This window comes from Pleurodeles waltl, chromosome 6, assembly GCF_031143425.1.
Source record: "Pleurodeles waltl isolate 20211129_DDA chromosome 6, aPleWal1.hap1.20221129, whole genome shotgun sequence".
Lineage (NCBI taxonomy): Eukaryota > Metazoa > Chordata > Amphibia > Caudata > Salamandridae > Pleurodeles > Pleurodeles waltl.
Window position 1 is genome coordinate 828031800 of NC_090445.1, and position 23558 is coordinate 828055357.

The 23558-nt window shown below is 42.6% G+C and overlaps 1 protein-coding gene across 2 annotated transcripts in view; it reads left to right on the forward strand.

Annotated features, from left to right (window-relative positions):
- ARL3 (ARF like GTPase 3) overlaps nt 1-23558 on the forward strand; it is a 197643-nt gene that overhangs the window by 79465 nt on the left and 94620 nt on the right. For both annotated transcript variants that reach the window (XM_069239508.1, XM_069239507.1), the window contains exon 5: nt 16932-17117. In XM_069239508.1, the coding sequence (XP_069095609.1) occupies nt 16932-17117 (186 nt within the window). The remainder of the gene's footprint in view (nt 1-16931; nt 17118-23558) is intronic.

Genomic DNA, 23558 nt, shown 5'->3' on the forward strand with positions numbered 1-23558 from the left:
TGCGCCCTCCCACCTCCCCGGGAGCCTGTAGCCATAAGTAGTTGATAAAAAATAAACTTGTACAATTGTAAATTTGTAAATATATATCACTTTTAGACACATTATGTACATACATACTTACTCCATTGCATGGGCACTATTACTATATACACAACTCCTACCTCACCCTCTGCGGGGAAAACAATCTAAGATGGAGTTGACGCCCATGCGCAATGGAGCCGAAAGGGGAGGAGTCCCTCGATCTCGTGACTCGAAAAGACTTCTTCGAAGAAAAACAACTTGTAACACTCCGAGCCCAACACTAGATGGCAGGATAATGCACAGCATGTGAATCTGCAGCGTCTCATGCCACAAACAGATGTACACTGGGTAAGTGACATTATATATATATATATATATATATATATCTATATCTATATATATATATATATATATATATATATATATATATATTAGTGTGAGGAGTCTAGTGTTTGATTGTCCAATTAAGTGTCTGCCATCTTTCTTTTACCCAATGGGGTGCAAATCTTTTTTGTTTCAGACCTCCCTAGTGGATGTAGTTAGCTCCCACCAACGAGGCATCTGTGTTGTGTGCACCTCTTTGCGCCGGTCAAGAGTTGAAGATAATGCCTCCTTTCTTGACATAGCCTACACTATTAGTGTATAGAAGCTTATTCGATTGAATGATCCCTGCTCCGAAGGCCATCTTCTATAGAACATCACAGACCAAAATAGAGTGATTGTGTCCTTGATTTGTGAAGAGCCTAGAGATTTTTCAGAATTTTCTTTTTCAGGTTCTCTTTCAGGCTCTTAATTTTGTCTCTGGATGGTGAGTCTCCTAGAAAGTAAGATAGGGACTTCAAAGGATGATCAGAAAGCAACATTGGTTTGGGTAAAGCCTCATCTGCCAGGTGTAGGTGAGCTCGTACCTCAGATTATAATCAACATTTGAGTAGCTCTGTTGTGAGAATGAGTAAAAAGTGAACTTCTGCCTATCAGGATTGTACGTTCTCCACATGACTTAGGTTCAGATGTATACATATTCTTCACAAACATTTATGCAATTTAGAAGATAAAGCTAACAGTTTGTTTGAGGCATGCGTGGCTGTAGATACATGTGCTTTGCATATTCCTGCCATCTAGTGTTGGGTCCAGATGTGTGCAAGTGGTGTTTCTTCAGAGAAGACTTGCGAGTCACGAGGTAGAGTGACTCCTCCTCTCGTTGATAATGCACATAGGCATTGCGTTTATTGTTAGATTGTTTTCTTTCTGCTGCCTGGTTCTGACGTGTGCTTTAGCGCCATTTTGACTCTGTCATGGTTCGCCTTTCAGTTTATGTAACTTATTCCCTTTGTCGGTATTGTTTTGATCGTGTTTCCCATCAGCGAACGAGTTACATCTCCTTTGGTTCACCTTGACCGTGTCCCCTGCAGGGCCTGGTCCTTTGGTGCCCTCAGTCGGACTCCATCATAGTCTCCTGAGAATGCCCAACTTGTGATGGAACTGTCACCCTTCCGTTAATGCCCGCATTCCCATGCATGGTATCCCTACAGCGACCAACGCTTGGTCGGTAACCTGTGTTTGTCACATGAACACAGGGATGCAGATTGTGATGCCTGCAAATTCTTCCGCTCAAATAAAACCCATTGGGACCATCAAGCTCATCTCCTGGAAATGTCACGCAGAACCATCAACGACATCAGGAATACAGTGAAGAAGAGGAAAGCCACCCTCAGCCGTCCGCTGCGAAGAAAGAGGTGGTTTCCATCAAGCACAGTTCTGGCTCCGAACTCACTATCAATTTGGAAATAGGGTGTTAATCCAGCTCAGCAACCTGTGAGTACGGTATCCCCATCCCCCTTACATCTTATGAATTCCTCCAAGGGACATTCTGGCCTTCTGGATTCACACTCTGAGGCCCTTGGTCAACCACTGCCTTCTGGCCATGGTTGGCACTGAGCAACTGGTTTGGACACCCCATATTCCACCTCGGCGGCGAAACCTCCATCTAGTACTTCAGCCCCGAAACAAGGAAACAAGAGCTGGCGCCTACTCGACCTTCGGTGCGGCAGCCGTCCGTTGCCATTGATGTTGACTGACTCAGTGGTGTGCCAAGCTTTGTTTCTGTGAGTTCCATTTGACATCTCACCTGAAGGGTTTTCTCAATCGGATACTGCTGGGTATGATGGAGCACAAGATACATTTGGACCACCACCACAAGATGACCCTTGGGATGCACATGATGCTGTCCTCACAGCAGACACAGATCTGGACTTATATTGTAATTGTAATAGTATTTATATAGCGCTTACTATCCCTGGTGAGGCGTTGAAGCGTTTTTCGGCGAGTAACAGGCTACTACTGAACCCAAGAGGAATTAGTGGTGGATTAGTGTAGGGAAATATGAGTACAGTTTTAGTATTATTATGAGTTAATTTGAGCAGAGGGTATGTGAGTTTATTAGTTGATTTGACTAGAGTAATGGAGGGGTGGAGGAGGGAAGAATCCTAAAGTGTTCATTGGGAGTTTATAGTAAGAGGATGAGGCTTGGGATGAGTAAAGGAGAGCTGGAGGAGGGAAGAGTCTGTGGAAAGGGTAAGGAGATCATAGTAGCAGGAGGGGTTTTGGATGAGTCAAAGGTGACATAAATGAGAGACAATTTAGTAGGGTTGTTTGGGAGATCATGGTATTAAACTGAGGTTTGGGTGAGCTAGATGTGGAAGAGGAGGAAAGAGCTTAGGCAGGATTATTTTGGAGATGAAAGTAGTATAATGGGTTTGGGATGAGCCAGAGTGGGGATGGAGGATAGATTGATAGAGACATGACATACGGTGATGGGTAGACAAAGTAAAGCGTACAAGAGAGTACATTTATAGTATCAGGTTTTAATTTATTTTTTTATTATATATATATATAATATATATATTTTATATATATATGCACATATTTTAATCATTTTTAAAAAATTTTTTTTACTTATTTATAATTTGAATTTTATTTATAGGTTTTATTTTATACAGTAGGACTAGAGTAATAAATAGAAATGTAAATACATAGTAAGGGAATATATATTCAAGGAATATAATAATGGGTATAATGATATGAGAAGAAAAGTAGTATTGTATACACATAGACTTTCAAGATTTGTAAAATTTGAAGTTAATTAATAAGTGTACTGTTCTAATATGTATTTATCTTTCCTCAATTTTTGAATAGGGAAATGCTTATGACAATAAAACATTTGATCAGTCTAATATAAAAACAAGAGCAGGGATTCATGAGTATCTAATATAACAACTTTTCCTGGAGCTATGCAATGACCTATGAACCATGTAGCATAGAATAACATACACATATGTACACACATACACACATCTATATATATGGAAAATGTCACTTACCCAGTGTACATCTTTTTGTGGCATGTTGCGCTGCAGATTCACATGCTGTGCACTGTGCCTGCCATCTAGTGTTGGGCTCGGAGTGTTACAAGTTGTTTTTCTTTGAAGAAGTCTTTTTGAGTCACGGGACCGAGTTATTCCTCCTTTTCGGCTCCATTGCGCATGGGCGTCGACTCCATCTTGGATTGTTTTCCCCGCAAAGGGTGAGGTAGGAGTTGTTGAAGTAAGGATACTAGAGGTGCCCATGCAATGGAGTAGATATGTATGTACATAGTGTGTAGTAAAGTAATATTTATTTACATATTTACAATTTACATGCAACTAAAACAGCTATAGGCTCCCGGGGAGGTGGGAGGGCGCATGTGAATCTGCAGCGCAACATGCCACGAACGGATGTACACTGGGTAAGTGACATTTTCCGTTCAATGTCATGTGTAGCTGCAGATACACATGCTGTGAATAGACTACAAAGCAGTAATCTCCCCAAAAGCGTTGGTTAGCCTGTAGGAGTTGAAGTTGTTTGAAATAATGTTCTTAGTACAGCCTGTCCTACTGTGGCTTGTTGTGTTGCTAACACATCTACACAGTAATGCTTAGTAAATGTATGGGGCGTAGACCAGGTGGCTGCTTTACAAATCTCTGTCGTTGGTATGTTACGAAGAAAAGCCATTGTGGTGCCTTTCTTTCTATTGGAGTGTGCCCTTGGAGTAATGGGTCATTCTCTTTTAGCTTTAAGGTAGCAGGTCTAAATGCATTTAACTATCCATCTGGCAATGCCCTGTTTGGATATAGGGTTACCTGCATGCGGTTTTTGGAAAGCAACAAACAATTGTTTTATTTTACGTAATTGTTTTGTTCTGTCAATGTAATACATTAGCGCTCTTTTTATGTCTAATGTATGCAATGCCCTTTCTGCTACTGACTCTGGCTGTGGAAAGAAGACTGGGAGTTCCACAGTTTGGTTTAGATGAAACGGTGATATGACCTTTGGTAAGAATTGTGGATTTGTACGGAGAACCACCTTATGTTTATGTATTTGTATAAAGGGTTCTTGAATAGTAAACGCCTGTATTTCACTAACTCTTCGAAGTGAAGGGATGGCTATTAGAAAGGCTACTTTCCAAGTCAAAAATTGTATTTGACAATAATGCATGGGTTCAAATAGTGGGCCCATGAGTCGTGTTAATACAATATTAAGATTCCATGAAGGTACTGGTGGTGTCCTTGCTGGGTATGATTCTTTTTAGTCCTTCCATAAAGGCTTTAATAACTGGGATTCTAAAAAGCGATTTTTGAATGTTTAATCTGCAGATAAGCAGATATTGCAGTGAGATGGATTTTAATGGAAGAGAAGGCTAGATTGGACTTTCGTAAGTGTAGTAAATAACTTACAATGTTTTGTGTGGAGGCCTTTAATGGCATAATTTGATTAGCCTGGCAGTAGCAGACAAACCTTTTCAATTTGTTAGTGTAACAATGTCTTGTTGTGGGTTTTCTTGCTTGTTTAATGACCTCCATACACTCTTTGGAAAGGTTTAAATATCCAAATTCTAAGACTTCAGGAGCCAGATTGCTAGGTTGAGCGATGCTGGATTCGGGTGTCTGGTCTGTTGGTTGTGTTGTGTTGTGTTAACAGATCTGGTCTGTTCGGTAGTTTGATGTGGGGTACCACAGATAGGTCCAACAGTGTGGTGTACCAGTGTTGGCGTGCCCACGTTGGTGCTAAAAGTATTATTTTGAGTTTGTTTTGACTCAGTTTGTTGACCAGAAAAGGAATGAGCGGGAGAGGGGGAAAAGTGTAAGCAAATATCCCTGACCATCTGATCCATAGAGCATTGCCCTTGGACTGAGGGAGTGGGTATCTGGACGCGAAGTTTTGGCATTTTGCATTTTCTTTTGTTGCAAACAGATCTATGTTTGGTGTCCCCCAGAGGTGGAAGTGATGTTGTAGAATCTGGTGATGTTTTTCCCACTCGTGAGTTTGCTGGTGATCTCGACTGAGATTGTCGGCTAACTGATTGTGAGTGCCTGGTATATATTGTGCTAATAGGCGAATGTTGTTGTGAATTGCCCAATGCCAAATTTTTTGTGCTAAGAGACACAGCTGTGATGAGTGTCCCACCCCCCCCCGTTTGTTTAAATAATACATTGGTGTCATATTGTCTGTTTTGGCAAGAATTTGTTTGTGGGCTAGAAGGGGTTGAAAGGCTTTTAGTGCTAGAAAGACTGCTAACCGTTCTAAGTGATTTATGTGGAGTTGTTTTTGCTGATTGTCCCACTGACCTTGTATGCTGCGATTGTTGAGGTGTGCTCCCCACTCAATCATGGATGCGTCTGTTGTGATAATGGCGTGAGGCACTGGGTCTTGAAAAGGCTGCCCCTTGTTTACATTTACAGGGGTTCCACCATTGAAGCGAAGAATGTGTTTGGCGGTCTATCAACACTAGATCTTGGAGTTGACCCTGTGCCTGCGTCCATTGTTTTGCTAGGCACTGTTGTAAGGGCCGCATGTGTAGCCTTGCGTTTGGGACAATAGCTATGCATGAGGACATCATGCCTAGTAGTTTCATCACAAACCTGACCGTGTAGTGTTGGTTTGGTTGCATGCTTGATTTTATATTTTGAAACAACTGAACTATTTGTGGACTTGGAGTGGCAGTTGCTCTTTGTGTGTTGAGTGTTGCTCCCAAGTATTGTTGTATTTGGGATGGTTGTAAACAAGATTTTTGGTAATTTATAGAAAACCCTAGTTTGTGTAGAGTATCTATTACGTATTGCGTGTGAACGTGACATTGTCGCTGAGTGTTGGCTTTTATTGGCCAATCGTCTAGATATGGGAACACATGCATGTGATGTCTCCTTACATGAGCTGCTACTACAGCTAGTTATTCCGAACGGCAACACCTTGAATTGGTAATGTTTGCCTTGTATTACAAACCTGAGGTATTTCCTGTGAGATGGATGGATGGATGGGTATGTGAACATACGCATCCTTGAGATCCAGTGTTGTCATGTATTCCCCTTGTTTTAGTAAGGGGACTACATCCTGAAGAATTACCATGTGGGAATGATCTGATTTGATGAAGAGATTCAGTGTTCAGAGATCTAAGATAGGCCTTAACGTTTTGTCTTTTTTTGGGATAAGGAACTACAGGGAGTAAATGCCTGTTCCTTTCTGGTGATAGGGTACTAGCTCTATGGCTTGTTTTGCTAGCAGTGCTTGGACCTCTATTTGTAATAGGTCTAATTGTTGTTGAGACATTTTGTGCGGTTTTGGGGGAACATCTGGAGGGAATGTTGTGAACTCTTACCATGTTGGATAATTGATAGGACCCACGTGTCTGTGATAATGTGTGTCCAGTTGTGGTTGTATTTGGTTAATCTCCCCCTCACGGTGATATGTGTTGGGGAAGTGTGAAATTGAAGTCACTGCTTGCTAGGGCCTGGCTTGGAAGGCTGGAATTTCCCTCTTCCTCTTGGGAACTGTCTTCTGTAGGAACCACGAAACCCCCCTCTCTGGTACTGAGACTGGTAGGTGGGTTTTGTTTGGGAGGTGGATGGTTCTGGTGGCTGTTGTCTAAACCCTCCCCTAAACTGTGGTTTCCTAGATGTTCCTCTGTATTGTGAGGAGTAGAGCGCGCCCGTGGCTTTGTCCGTGTCTTTTTTTAATTTTTTTGATTGCGGTATCTACTTCCGGCCTGAATAGCTGTTGTTGATTAAACGGCATATTCAATACCGCCTGTTGTATCTCTGGTTTAAACCCAGAACTTCGCATGCCTTCTAATTGTTACTGCTGTATTGACAGTCCGTGCCGCTGTATCAGCAGAGTCTAGGGCAGACCGGATTTGGTTGTTTGATATGGCCTGTCCTTCTTCGACCACTTGTTGGGCACGTTTTTTGTGTTCTTTGGGCAAGTGCTGGATGATGTCTTGCATCTCGTCCCAGTGCGCCCTGTCGTAGCGGGCAAGTAGGGCTTGTGAGTTGGCAATTCACCAATGATTGGCTGCTAGCGATGCCACTCTTTTCCCTGCTGCGTAGAATTTTTGACTTTCCTTATCAGGGGGTGCCGTATCTCCTGATGATTGTGAATTTGCCCGTTTCCTTGCAGCCCCGACAACCACTGAGTCCGGAGGGAGCTGTTGAGTATAAACACTGGGTCTGACGGGGGCGGTTTATATTTCTTTTCGACGCTTGGCGTGATGGCTCTCCCTTTTACAGGTTCTTGGAAGACCTGTTGTGCGTGTTTAAGCATGCCCGGTAACATTGGTAAATTTTGGTACAATGCATGCGTGGATGGATGCCAGTGTGTTAAACAGGAAGTCATCCTCCACCGGTTCTGAGTGCATTGTTACGTTGTGGAATGTTGCTGCTCTGGCCAGTACCTGCGTGTAGGACGTACTGTCCTCTGGCAGTGAAGGTTTTGTTGGATAACACTCTGGGCTGTTGTCCGAAATAGGTGGGTCGTATAGATCCCAGAAGTCTGCATCATCTTGAGTCATCCCAGTATGTGTGGGTGACTGTGCTATTGGTGTACGCACTGGTGACAACTGTGGTGATTGCAATGGGGATTTTTGTGGTGCGAAATGTAGCGGTGGTGACTTTTCTCTAACCACTTTGGCTTTTGGTTGCATCTCAGTCTTGTGAAAAGTCAGTTTTCTTTTTGACTTGAGCTGAGGGATGGTTTGTATCTTCCCTGTCCCTTTCTGGATTTGTAACCTTTGCTGTGTTTGGTCATGTTCTTCTAAATCCAGTACTGCTCAAATCTGTGCCTTTCTTTGAGCTGCAGAGAAAGCCCTTGCTCTTCAGTGTAGGAAGAACGTTTCAGCTCCGAAGCTGGTTTTTTCGGTACCGAAATTCCCATTGAAATTGTCTTTTTCGGTTCCGATAAGCTCTTTCGAGACTTGCTCGACTTGATTACTCGATGCAGACTCTTCTTCTGTACCGGTTTCTCGACCGGAGTCGGAAGTCTTTGGCAAATCTTTGGCCTTTTTCGGTGCCGATTTTACTTGGTCACCTTATTTTCTGTGGGTTGAGCCATGGCCTTCCGGCAGTGGTATCCCCGTGGCCTTTAGTGTTTTGGTGTGACCTTGGGTGTGTGACGGGCAGGTGTACTCACTGTTTGCGCCGCCGTCGAAGGTCGATCACCGTCGGATTCATCCGAGTCCTATCCATGAATGGATATCCGCATTTCTTCTTCCTCAGCGTCGAGATGTTGTTTCGGCTTCAACGTCATCTGTAGTCGTCTTGCGGGTCGATCCCTTAAGGTCTTCATGGATCGAAACACTCGGCAGGCCTCACAAGTATCCTTTCTGTGTTCGGACCATAAACACAGGTTACAGACCCGATGCTGGTCTGTAAAAGGATACTTGGCGTGACACTTGGGACAGAAACGGAAGGGGGTCCGGCCATTAGTCTTCGACGGGTGTGGTCGGGCCGACCAGGCCTTGGTGAAGTGCGGCAGCCCCAAAGGGCTGCTGAAGCTTTCTTGTTGTCGGTGCCAATGTGATGAAACAAAACCGGTACCGAACGTAAACAATACCGACGAGTTTCGATGATTTTCTAAGTTTCCCGATTCGAATTACGGAGCGAAGAGGAACACGTCTGAACCCGATAGTGGAAAGAAAACAATCTAAGATGGAGTAGATGCGCCTCCGCAATGGAGCCGAAAAGGAGGAGTCACTCGGTCCCGTGACTCGAAAAGACTTCTTCGAAGAAAAACAACTTGTAACACTCCGAGCCCAACACTAGATGGCAGGAGCAGTGCACAACACAGGCATATGTAGTCCATTGCTATTTGAATATGGTGGTTATGAAGGAAAGAGCCAACTCTTGAGTAGTCTTCTGAAGACAAGATAGTTTTACGTGGATCTTATATTTGGAGGTAATGAATTTCATAGTTTGGCTGCTTGAACGGAGAAGGATGTACCATCTATAGTCTTTTTCTTGTATGGGGTGTTCTAAGACGGGGTGTTTCTGATAAAAAGCGGTCCTGTTCCATGTATAGCTTTGTGGGTGATACAAAGCAGCATGAAGGTGGATCTTCTGGCAACGGGTAACCAGTGTAGTGCTCTCAAGGCAGGGGAGATGTGGGCTTGTGGCTTTACATGTAATAGTAGCCTGGCAGCGGAGTTCTGAATACTTTGTAGTTTTTTCATAATAGAGATGATCCATGGTAGAGGCCATTGGCATACTCCAGTTTGTATAGTGCAAGAGAGATAGTACCCTGCACCTTCTGTGGAAATCCGAGGTGGGGGAAGATGCGTCACAGACTCTTCAAAGTGATGAAGCTTGTTCGTGTTAATTTGTCCACTTGGGCATTCATTGTTAACTTGGAGTCCATGGTGATTCCAAGGTTTTTAACTTCCTCGGATAATTGAGGAGGTGGTCTGAGATCGTCAGGACAGGCACACAGTGGGTCACTATGTATTTCCGTTTTGGAAGCATTTAGTTTGAGGTGGCTCCAAGTCATCCACTGATCAACGGCTCTGAGGCAACTGAAGATTTGTGAGTTTTCAACGTCTTTAGGGCATTCCAGTTTAAGTAGTTTGTATGTCATCTGCATAGTTGTAGCATGTGAGTTGAAAATCATTGGTCAGTTCTGGTAATTATATCATGTAGATGTTGAAAAGCAAAGGTGAGATGATTGATCCTTGGGGGACCCCTGCTTTTGCAAGGCAAAGTTTGGACGAGATGGAGGGAGAATAGATAATGTTCTGTTTTGAAGGTAGGATGTAATCCAGTCAAAAGCATTCCCTTCTATGCCAGCTTAGTGGAGTCTTTGAATTAGGGTGTCATGGTCCACCATATCAAAGGCAGCCAAGAGGTCCAAGAGAAGTAGTGCAGCAACTCCATTGTGGTTGACTGTTTTTAGGATCATTTCAGATTGCTATGTGTGCCGATTCAGTGCCTCTTCCTGGGCCGAATCCAGTTTGGTAGTACGACAGTATGGAATTGTCTTCAATGAATTGTGTCATCTGGGCGACTGCTGCTCTTTCTATCAGTTTGACTAGGAAAGGTCCATTTGTGATTAGTCTGTAGTTGTTGGGGTCCTGTGGGTCTAGGTTTGTTTTCTTTAATAACAGACATATGTGTGCCCTCTTCAGGAAAAGTTCTTGTAGTTAAAGAGTTGTTGGTGATTCTTCTTACTGGTGTGATAGCAGAAGTAGATTAAAGAATGTTCTTGAAGATGTGTGGTGGACAAGAGATCAGTAGGGCAACCGGAAGGCCTGCTTGCTTTGACCAAATCCATTTGAAGGAGTGCAGTGGCTGGGTTAGTTTATTCTTAGAGGGGATTTTAGGAAAGGGGTTGGTGCTGATGGTTTTCTTCTGTTTTAAACAGAAGTCCAGTGTGTTTGCTTTGGTTGTGTTATGAGTTGCCAGTTTGTTTGTGAAATATTGGGTAGTGGGATGACTTCCTTCCATGCATTTAGGTGTTGGAAATTCATTGAATTTTATAAAATTATTTTGTTGCAGATATTGTGCCCGCCGCTCTCTGTTGACGCTACCTCTTATCTGGAGGTCATAGCCAGAGCTGGTGCATTCTACAACGTGGAATTACATAAAGAGCCTCCAGAGGAGGATTTCATCTTCGATACACTCTCAAGCACAAATAGGGCTACACAATTTCTCCCTGTGTTAAAAGGCATGCTTCAACACACAGCAGATATATTTAAGTATCCTATTAGGACTAGGGTCATAACGTCCAGAGTTGTTAAAAAAAATATATATATATATAATCCCTCCCCATCTGATCCCTATAAATTAGGGGCAAGTTATCGTCGGACTCCCTCATCACTACCACTGCTGGCAAATGTGTCAACTCACAGGCAATTGGGGATACCTTGCCTCCTGATAAGGAAAGTAAGCATATCGATGCTGTAGGGAAGAGAGTTGCAGCGCAAGTGGCTAATCATGGGCGCACCACCAACTCTCAGGTGAATTACGACCGTGCCCACTGGGATGAAATGGAGGATATCCTCCAATATATCCCAAATGTGGGCAAGAACTGGTCTCAGAGGGCTAACTCTTATCCAACACCTCTATATGCTGTGCATTACATGCTGCTGACATCACCGCTAGGGGGATTAATACCAGCATCCTACCCATGAATGGCTTCCGATTTCTGGTTTTAAACCAGAAGTGCAACAAAACATACTTAATATGCCCATAAACAAGGAACATCTCTTTGGGCCTTAAGTAGATGCCACATTAGAGAAGATCAAAAAAGACACGGAAACTGCGAAAGCAACAGGGGTACCCTTCAGACAACTACCCCTTGGGGCATTTGTGGCCATCCCGGTTTCTGTGGGACATCAAAGGCAACTTTCTCAGATGCCTCCACCTCCTATCAACATTAGCAGGGCCAAAGTACCTCCCCAAGGGGCTACTACCGTGGTTCATGCAGAGACATCAATGCCAAAGGTAGAGGTAAGTGTGCCTCCCCGGGTGGGACAACACCCTCTACCAAACAATTACTTCCCTCCCCTATCCCAGATCATATAACACTGGTTGGGGGCAAATTACAGGATTTTCTATCCACATGGCAAGCAATTATATCAGACCAGTGGGTGTTAGCTAATATCCAACATGGCTATTGTCTGGAGCTCACTACCACACCTCCCAACATTCCACCTTGCTCTCACAGGCTATCACTGGAACATCAAACATTGCTCAAACAAGCTTTTTGTCTCAAAGGAGCTATAGAACCTTCCGATGTTCAGTACCAGGGCTGAGCTGTATACACTTTATACTTCCCGATCACCAAAAAAGACAGGTCTTTACGGCCAGTCCTAACTCTCCGACCTCTAAACGAGTTAATCCTATCAGAGCACTTCGTTTCAGGTGACTACTGCACCTGAACATTCACCAAGTGACTAGCGGTGGTAGCGCCACATCTATGCTGACAAAAAGGCCACGTTTCCATACCTTGAGGATTGGCTTATCGAAGCCAGCACTCACCAAGAGTGTCAACAGCACACTCCGATTACAATAGATCTGCTCCACGACTTGGGACTGACCATCAACGTTCCCATGTCTCACCTACAGCCTCTACGTGTTCAGCCTTATCTAGGGGCTGTTCTAATATTCAGCTATATCTAGGAGCTATCCTATTTGTGCGTGCAACACACAAATAGGATTAGCCTATCCCAATTCTACCAGAGTCCATCATTTTCAGACCCTATTACCTCAATTTCAGGAATATCAACAACTCACAGTGAGGACAGTCAGGTTCCTATTAGGTATGATGGCCTCCTGCATCGTCATTGTACCCTGTGCTCAACTACACATGCATCAGTTACAGGAATGTTTAGCTCAACAGTGGTCTCAGTCCTAGACAGGATCTAGTGCTGATAGACCATCAAACTCCATACTCTCTGCAATGGTGTAATACCAACAACCTGTTGAAAGGGCGGCCTTTTCACATCACTGACACCACAGACCATTCACTCACAGGATGGGGTGCACATTTGAAGGATCTCCTGTACAGGGTCTGTGGCATGCCATACACCGTGGTCTCCACATCAACTACCAAGAACTTCAAGCTGTTCACCTAGCGTTGAAAGCATTCCTACCTCACCTCATTCACAAGGTTCTCCTATTGACATCCATGTACTATCTACAAAAGTAGGGAGGGATACGGTCTCCACACCTATCTCGTCTATCACAGACCATTCGGAGATGGCATCAACAACACAACATTCACCTGTTAGCGGAATATCTCCTGTGTGCAAACAATGATTTTGCAGACCTCCTCAGCAAGATACAGCAATAAGTCCATGAGCGGGAACTCCAACCACAGGTCCTCCTCCCATACTGCCACTGATGAGGATTCCCTCAAATGGGCCTTTTCAAAACCACAGCAAACACAAAATGCCCAGACTTTGTCTCCAGATTCCCACACTAACTATCCAAGCACAACACACTATGGATGAGTTTGTTAGGGATATTTGCCTATGCCTTTCCTCCTCTCCCTCTCCCTCTCCTTCCATTTCTGGTTCAGAAGCTCAGGCAAACCTCTTTCACAATTCTACTAGTGACTCCCACTTGGGCCTGTCATCCTTTGTTCACAGGCTTACTTGACCTCTCTGTAGTTCACCACAAGAAGCTCCTCAACATACCAGAGTTTCTCACTCAGAACCATGGATAAATCAGACACCCAGATCACAAAGCTCTCAACTTGGTGATCTGGCTCCTGAGGTCATAGTTTGGTTACCTCAGTCTATCACCAGAGTGTATGACCATCCTCAAGGTCATAGACAAAATGGAAAAAAGTTTGTCTGTTGCTGTCATTCAAAACTTATTGATCCTTTCAAAGCCAGTGTATATGACATTGTCTGCTACTTGCTTCATTTACAAAAATGTGGACTTGCATTCACATCTATAGGATTACACCTCGCTGCAGTGGCTGCCTATTTGCAGAATCTCTTTATTCAAAATAGCAGTCCAGGGCTCGAAAAATCTACTCGACCACTTGCATTTGTTTTACATTTGCTCTCTGTTTCAGAAACCGAGGTCAAATGTCAGTTTGTCTTCTTGCAATAGAAATACTTTTCCTTGTGACTGTAGAGTCCCAGGATTTTGTAAGGTGAACTGTCTGACCTATGTGAAGTGAAAGGCTTTGGTATCAGCTTTTTCCTAACACACAACATTTAAATAACTAAGTTAACTTCACAAACATTTCAAAAAATGTTTCAGTACCTGTGAAAGAATTTTTTTTGTACTTCTGTGTGATAAAAAAAATATTTTAATGGGATGAAAAAAAAAAAGTCAGAAGACTTCGTGATGTGCAAATGATGAATGTTTTCTGAAACCCAATTTTCACAGATTATTGTTAATACATTATACGGTTTTATCAGTAAAGCTGCAAGTTAGTGGGAAGGTTTTTGGACATTTCTTGGAAATGTACTTTCTGTAAATGACAGTGCGCTATCACATCATGCTTTAGTAATGTATTTATTAAAGGTGAGTGTTTAAACATAAACTGAGAAACACTCCTGCCCTGATGGCAAAGCGATTAGTAAACTAAGAGACAAGGCATGCATGGATCATGTGTACCGTATATGTGTGCTAGATTTATTATACATGGAGCAAATGTTTGGTGTATATACTCAAACAAAAGAGGATTTTTTTTTTACAGCAGAAATGCTGAACTCCCATATTTGAAGGTGCACCCGTATGTAAGAATGAAAAAAAAAGGTGACTGTACAATACAATATTTGCCTACGATCACACAATTTGAGACCTGTTTCCGGGTCAAGTACATTCCAGTTAGGTCGAATAAATTATTCAAACTACTCGACCTGCTGGTCTAGTAACATTTTTATGATTTGTTGAAGCCTGCAATCATTAAAGCCATCATGAAGGGGCTCAAAAGAGTTATTCTTCCACGGATACCACCTGCACCCTCATGGAACCTTAACATTGTTCTTACTCGTCTAATGGGCCCTCCATTTGTGCCCCTGCAGCATGCCCTCTTCAGTACCTCTCTTGGAAGGTGTCATTTCAAACTGCTATTACCTCACTTAGACATGTTAGTGAGCTCCAGGTTTTAACCTTAGAGGAGCCTTTCTTCCATAGAGACGGGGTAGTTCTTCGTACCAACACAAAATTCCGCCCTAAAGTTGTCTCCTTTTCACCTCAACCACTCAATAGTTACAGTTTTTTACCACAACTAGATTCAGTTGATGAGAGGGCTCTCCATACCTTAGATGTTAAAAGCGCCCTTTCGTTCTACATTGATACTACCAAAACGTTTAAGAAAACTAAACAATTGTTTGTTGCATTTTTCCCCTCCTCATGAAGGAAAGCCTATATCTAAATCAGGCACAGGCAGATGGATAGTTAAGTGCATTCAAACATGTTACGCTAAAGCCACCAGAACTCTACCTATACCTCTTAGAGCACACACTATTAGGAAAAAAGAAGTATCCATGGCTTCCCTAGGAAACATTCTAATAGCTGACATCTGTAAAGAAGCTATGTGGTTTTACCCACACACCTCCACTAAACAGTGTCTGGATGTTTTAGTATGCCACAAAGCCAGTGTAGATCAGGCAGTGCTACGTACACATTTCCAGACAACTGCGACCCCTACAGGTGAGCCACTACTTAAGAGGGTGACTGCTTTACAGTATATGCAGAGTATGTGCATCTACAACCACACATACCTTGTACAGAATGTTACTTACCCTGTAAGCATCTGTTCATGACATATAGTGCTGTAGAATCACATGCACCCACCCTCCTCACCAACACCTCTGTCCGATGTTATTTTTTACTTTATATTCACATGGACATCTCATTATTTACACTTACTCTATACTCCTTTCTCACCTGCCTGCCGGAAAACAATCTAACAGTGGAGTCGATGACCATGCGCATTATCACTGAGAGGGGGAGTCACTACTTCGTGGCTCAAAAGGCTTCTTTGAAGAAAATCAACTTGCACACATCCAGACTCAACAGTAGATGGCAGGAGTACGCAATGCATTTGAATCTACAGCACTACATGCCAAAACAGATGCTTACATGGTAAGTAATATATGCTTTTTCTATATTTACCTAGCATGATGGTGTGTGCATCTCGAGGCCATAAATATCGAGACCAGTGATCTGAAACCAGTTTACTTTGTTTGCTTTGACCTTTTGTTTTTGATGGTAGAACTAGGACACTTCTTTTGATGTGTATTTCGTCTTCTAATTGGATGATCGCATAGCATGGCACAAGCTACCTTTCTAACTCATGGTTGAAGAGAGCAGCTCTTCTTAAATTATTGTTGCACGTCGTTTTCTGCTGCTAATGTCTTTTAATTGCCTTATAGTATTTGTTTGGAATCTTTCCATCTACAGATATGTTATATGTAGTTGGGTGACTTAATGCTGCTTCAATTATGTCAATTTTAGTAAAAATATTTGAATTGAAAACAACCGACTGGGAGGACCTTGTTACACATAAAAAGCATGCATGCACAAATGGAAGTTCCATGCCAAATGTAAAAAAGTATGAAATTAAATTAGAGCCACTTATGAGCTTTTAAATGAAGTAAGGTAGTGATTGAGGAGAGTTTACTAGCTAGAAGTCGATGTATTCTAAACGTTATACAGGGCACTACTTCTACAACTAGTAGCACAATCTAATCCTTGTGCCTAGTAAGGGAAAAACTAGAAAGATGCCAAAGTGCAAGTATCTTAAATTTTCTAGTGAAAATATCTCTGCCTGTACTGGCAATGAGATATGAACTGAAATAAAGAAAGCCTGCTTTAAATATTATCTCTTATTTGGATTATATATATTTCTGAACAAAGTACAATGTAGTAACCACGACTGTCATATTGGCATCCAAGATCACACAATTCTATGCCATGCAGTGCCTTGTCTCCAGGTGCTCTACTTAGGAGCAGTTGTTTTGGGGAGTCGCAACCTTCTCTGTTAAATATCATTGACCATTGCATTATCTATTGCTAATGTTCTTTTTTATCTCTTGCAAAAATAAAAAATAAACAAAATTAATATTGCTTTTACTGGAACAGGAGCTAGCAGAACTGTTGGATGAAGAGAAGCTAAGCGGTGTTCCAGTGCTAATCTTTGCAAATAAACAAGATTTGCTCACTGCAGCCCCAGCCTCTGAAATAGCAGAGGGGTTAAATTTGCACACAATTCGTGACAGAGTATGGCAAATCCAGTCATGTTCAGCGCTTACAGGAGAGGGAGTCCAGGTAAGACACTAGATCAACGAAAACTGTTAAATTTTGCAGTCATGTACATTGATTTAATAGTTTTAAAGGCTATGTCTCTGGCATGTTTTCACTTCATGCACAACATTTTCTTTCAGCCTCTTCCCATGCCAATTGAATGCTTGTATTGCCTGGTTTTAGGAACTGTAATAGATCTGTGCATGTGTCAGCGGTTATCACAGTACCAGTGTTGATTCTCTCGTTAGAGTGGCAGCTTGTGTGCTGTGGCCGTTTCTGTTCACCAACTGACGCCCAATCATATTCAAGTACTGAAGGCCTGCCATATGCGAAAAACCAATAAAGTACACATTTACTTATTTAGTAATGACTGCAAGACTGCCTTCCGTGTTCCCGGAGCTACTGCTGCCCATTCTAGCTGGAGCTTAAACATATGTGTGACAACACTCTATTGCCCTTGGTAATAGACTGTGTATCAGCTCTATTCATTGTTCTGACTGTGAAAATGTTGGCAATAACAATAATTTAAATGGTGCTGTAAACATAATCATTCTATGGATAAATATTCCTATGGTTGATTTAACTTCATCACCTTTCTTTTCATCCCTGTGTCTCAGGGTATGGGGGATAATAATAATCTTTGTCCCAGTGTGGTTTCATGGGAGAGGCCAAAGGTTGTGGTGGTCTTGGTACCTCAAGACTTGGTTGCTTATTTCCCAGAGACACCATTTGTTGTGGCTCGTGTGGATCCATGCAGGGAACCTTAGGTATTAGTTTCCCATCGTGCCTTTTAACAAATCAAGGAAATTCAGTGGCTTCGGGACCGAAGATGGTATTTGCTCCTGGTGTCTATGTTGAAGGCGAGGTGTCTGTGAAAATATGCTCTTTTAGCATACTTGTTTCCCTCTGTTATATAGTTTGGGGGTTTTATAGGGTTCAACATTCACACTGGAATAGTGCTGTTGGTGCTGTAAAAGAAAAACACAGATGCTAAAAAAGTGGTAGAGAAGACCTGTAATTTAAAAAGCAATGTCTTCAGTAGTTAACAATATTTCAGAAGACATGTTTCCTTCCTGTCATGTAAAGAAATTTAATTTCTTCACACCTTGCACATAACGATTTCATACCACGTTTGTTACAACAAAATTTAGAAACAGTAACTCGTAGTTTTTTTCCCAGCATCGGATCTTTCACAGTCACATGCTTCAATCATTCCCTGTCGTTGAAGTGGGATTCCCTCAGTAACTTTACATTAGCAGTACAAGGCACCGACAGCTATAAGGTTATAGGCAGTGCCCACGTCCTTAGCACATCCTCCTCATTTTAAAATACCCAAATGTCAACCAGTAAAGAGTGCTTTGCCTCACACCTTCTACTGAACTTCACACCTCAGATTTCTACCCCAAGTTATGTGGGAGGAAGAGCCACAGCTTTGATTTTCGTCAAACACAAGTTGCCCTCCTGCCCCAGCAAAATGGTAACTATGGAGATATCTAAGGGAAGCTTTTGTAAACCTTGTAATTCATGTGGGAAAATGAGGGTCTTTCTCTGGTGACTCTCACAAGAGATGCATCTACTGCCTCTACCCAGACCACAAAGCCAAAGGCTCAAAATCTGCGAACATTTTCTACCAAGACCCTCATTGACTATTAGAGAAGACTACTCAGATTGAAAATATTAAAGCATCTCCATACCCCAATTCAAGGGATGAATTGGGGGCTAATTCTTCTAAATTTGGGGAAAGGAAAGACAGGAAAAGAAAGTGTGGTGATTCTGAATCCTCAAAGGCCAAAACTAGGCATAAGTAACTTTTCGTAGGAGAAAAACAGCACAAAAAGGCTCCTACAAAGTCAGCAGGTACGTTGACAATGTAGTCATTGCCTTTCGATGATTTTCATCCAAGCCTCTAAAGGTTAATAAACATCAGTGGGAGAAAATAGTGACACAATCACAATTGAGGAAAGATGTGATGAACGCACCAGCAACTACGAGCCCACTCGATGGTGGTCCCTTCAACAACTGACCCATTGGTATCTCACCTGGTGACGACTGAATCTGTAACGGCACCTTCCACACTTATGTTGACTACTATGTCAAGGAGGTTCCTGTTGATTTCACTCCCTCCGACGATTATACCACTGATGACTTACTGCAAATTGCCCCCTTGCCCCCATTATGCCTAGATAATACCTCTCCAAGCAAAATTCCTCCTCAGCCTTCAGAGAAGCTTCTAAAATTGGAAGTGGAAGAGGATTCATATACGGATGATCTCCGTGGAACGGCTTATTGTCCAGGGCAGGTTAATATCAAATACCCGAACATGAAAGAGGAACAGGAGTATTCCCCGGAACAACAGTCTGAGACATTCCTCACACAATTTACTCCCCAGTTCTATGAGGACAGAACACTAACACCACTAGTATGGCCTATATAAATCTATGTATTTAAACTATGAACAAAGGCCTATGATCAGGGTACTGGTTAAATAATTAAGCCACATGATATCAGACTGTTATACACGTTTTCCTACTGGTCCACAACAGGTGCCTACACCTATTCCACCTCAGTAAACATTTGGCTATATGGCATCCCCATGATGAAAATCGCAAGCAGGCAACAACATCTATCATGTCAAGCAGCTCATCAATATTTAGACACTCCTCAATCACCCATCCAGGTAGACACAACTGATGATGATCGATATACAGACATAGAACGTGGTGAGAGATGCCCAGCAGACCTGCCAGTGGTAGAAAAATGGGACAATTACATCCTGTTGCAAGCCTATCAACTCATCTACCTGTGGATTCACCACAAGATGATATCGCCAAGTTTTGCTCTTTGTTACTGGTAAGTCGCACCTCATGTTAGCCCTGTTGACCAGTGAAAGAAACTGACTGTTTCCTGTACAACTTCAAGGAACTAGCAAAGAGTTCAGTCCAGGCAATTTCCCTGGTGGATCACATCTGGCAAGAGGGAGTAAAACGTATGCAAATGCGGGCTATATTTTCAGCGGCTGTACCGCAAATTGTAAAAAAAAAAAACATGCATTAAAATTCAACTGTATGCCTTCTTGGGCCATCTTAAAGTGGATTCCATCATTATGTAACCGACACAGCAGTAGTCCAGGAACCCGATACCACCTTGTACAGCACCTCCAGATCTAAAAGGCCATCAAATGGAAATGGGGGGAAAATATTTTTCTCTATAGCCGTTATATCAATAAGGGCTGCCAATGCCATGGCAATTGTAGGCAGATATGACAGGCAGATATAGTCCGATATAACCCAATATTTAGACTTGGTGCTGGATGATAAAAAGCAGAAATTTCAATCTATCCTCCATGAGGGAGAAGAAGCATCATCTGCATCATGGCTATTTGTTAAGCATGTGGATAACACACTTCAACGCATTAAATCAGATACAGAGACAGCCAAGGAAGAGAGAGAATGCAGTCGTACAGAGGTCCATTTCAAAACTATATGTACACACTATACCATATAGCCTCCACAGTACCACCAGGATAACGCATCCCATCACCAACAGCCATGTATCTATAGGCAGGGCCAACAGCCCTATTCAAGGCAACTGCACAAAGTGAAAGGCCCAACAGATTCAACCGGGCGCCAGGGGTCACTGACCGTTTTTAGGCACTGACTACAACAAAACCCACAGCAAGAAAATTGAGATCTCTTGCTGGCAGATTCTCTATCTTCTACAGCAACTGAGGGCAATTACTACACATAAATGGGCGATGGACATCATCCACTATGTTCATACGTTGGCATTTATTCAACACCCTTCAAGGACTTTGTTGTCTCTGATGAAGCACAACCACCTGCATTTGTTATAGGCAGAAATCCGTCAATGCTGCAGAAAGGAGCCATAAAACTGGCCCAAAAACATCAGATTGAAGGACTTTATTCCTCGTACTTTCTTGTAAAAAAGAAAACTGTGAAAGAGTGGAGGCCCATTCTAGAACCACACCATCTCCATCTATATCGGAAAAAAACTATAATTCAGGATGTTCTCACTCAGAGGTTCTACCCCTACTAATGAACGAGCACACGGCATCATTAGACCTCAAACATACGTACTTCCACATTCCATTTCACAGGAAGCATCTCAAATTCCTAAGAGTCGAGGTAGTCGGTTGCCGCTACCAGTTGCAAGGGCTTCCCTTTGGCTTTCGATCTGACCCCGGAATCTCTAACAAATTTATGGGTCCTCTAGCAGCCCACCTTTGACATTTTGTGCACTAGCCTTTGAGCATCCAGTCGACTAGACAATGGGGGACTTGATGACAAAGTCTTCCAACAACTTTATCCAAGCCTGTATCGAGCATGTCAAACCCTTAGGCCTCCAGTTAATCAAAGACAAATCTTCTTAAATTCCCTTAAAGACCAACTTTTTTCAAGCAGTAATAGACACACCAACACCAAAGGTCTTCCAGTCAATAGAGGGGCAAACTGCTTTACCCATGCTGGCAAAACAGAGGGAGATAAAAGTCCGCCTCTTAAAAAGACTATTAGGCATGATGCCCTCCTGCATATCTGTAATACCATGCTGCAGACTGCACATGACGCCCATACAAGAGGATTTGGACAAGCAATGAACCCAGATATCTGGCTACTTTAAAGACAAAGTGATGGTGACTGCAAGGAAGAAACAAGTACTCCCCTGGTGAATATCACAGGACAATGTAAATTCATGACTTTCATTCCTTCATCTACGATGTCAGCTAGTGGCCAACACAGTCGCCTCCATCGAAGGACGGGGAGCACCCCTTCCAGAGTTATTGACTAGAGGATTTCTGACACCACAAGAAAAGTGTCTCCATGTAAATGTACTTGAACTCTGAGAGGTCAGGAGAGCGCTACAATCCTTTCTCCCACATATCTACAACATGAAAGGACTGGTCCAAATAGACAATACCACCACGTTGTTCTACATAATCAAACAAGTGGAAGTAAATTCTCACATTCTATCAAACGCAGCCTAACAACTATGGCATTGGGCAATTCACAATGGAATTACTCTTACAGCAGAACATCTCCCAGACACAAGCAATAATCCGGCAAATTACCCCAGTGAAACATTGTAGGACTCTCGCGAGTTTTGAAAGACGGTGTACTAAAGCAAATATTGCAGACCTGGGGAAAACAACAATAGACCAGTTCGCAATGAAGAGCGAGAAATTCAATTCTTGCGCACGCAGACAACAACTGTAATCCTGTAGGATTGCTCTTTTGATAGTAAAGTGCAAAATGTTTACCTATGCCCTTCTGCCTATTTCTCACATACCCAACATAATAGCCAAAATGAAATGAGTCCCCTGCAGTCTAATCCTCAAGCCTTCTCTTGGTCGAGACAGCACTGGTTTTATAACCTGCTACAATTAGCGCAAGAGCCGTTCACTCTGCTGGAGTCAACACTGGATCTTCCAGCTAGATGCCAGGGTCAGATTAACCCACAGTCTCTATAATTATAAACCTGTCATCTGAGCACCATGAATTTGGGCCGTTTGATATCTCACAAGAATCTGAGCATGTTTTGCCAAAAGCCAGGGCCGTTCAGCAAATAAAAATATACTGCAAAGTGGAAGAGTTTTTCCTCGGATATTCTGGCATCTTCATCCCCCTCTTTCTACTACCCTGAATCACAATAGTCCTCTTTCTGCCCTCCTTTGTAAGTATGTACTACACTTGTAAAGTACCATCTACGCCCAATCCTTTCTTGGCTCTAGGGTGCCCAATGCCATGAGATCATTTCAGCACAGTTGTCTTTGAAAATCTAATTGTCTCTGAAGGTTTTCTAGGAAACAAAGGACTAATTAACAGGATGGATGTTGACAGTGCTGTCATCTTCATGGTATCATTCATCCTCAACGTAGGTAATTAAATGATATTTTAGGTGTCTATCTTAGCTTCCGAGTCTGTGTTTTTTGTCCTTACGAAAGGCAGCATCTCCAGAGTTGTGACTTGAGCATTTCATTAGGCCCTTTATATTCCAATCCAGATGCTTCCTCCTTTGTTTAGTTTTGGTGGGGTAGCAGCATATGGAGGCATACTCCACATAGTCTCTTCACCAGACAATTGTAACTCATAGAGGACAACTCCCCCTTCATTCCTTTGCTCTTCCTCATTTTGTAGAAAATGTCTGGCCATATCACAAATGTGTGGAATATGGTGTAAATGCTCTGGACTGGAGCATCATCTGCATATTGTTTTAAGCCACACAGGTTTGACAGGTTTTTAAGATGGATTTCTCTACCTTGCTGGGAGTTGTCATGATAGACTTTAAAAGGGAAAACAGACAACTATGGATTTTCTATAGCCTATCCACTGGACCTACCACTACAAGACAGAGAGGTGCAAAGGACAGGTTCATAAACAACAGCAGGAAGTATCTGCACAAAGTACTCAAATGGTTCCTGTCTGCTACACAGCTTGAATATCAATCCAT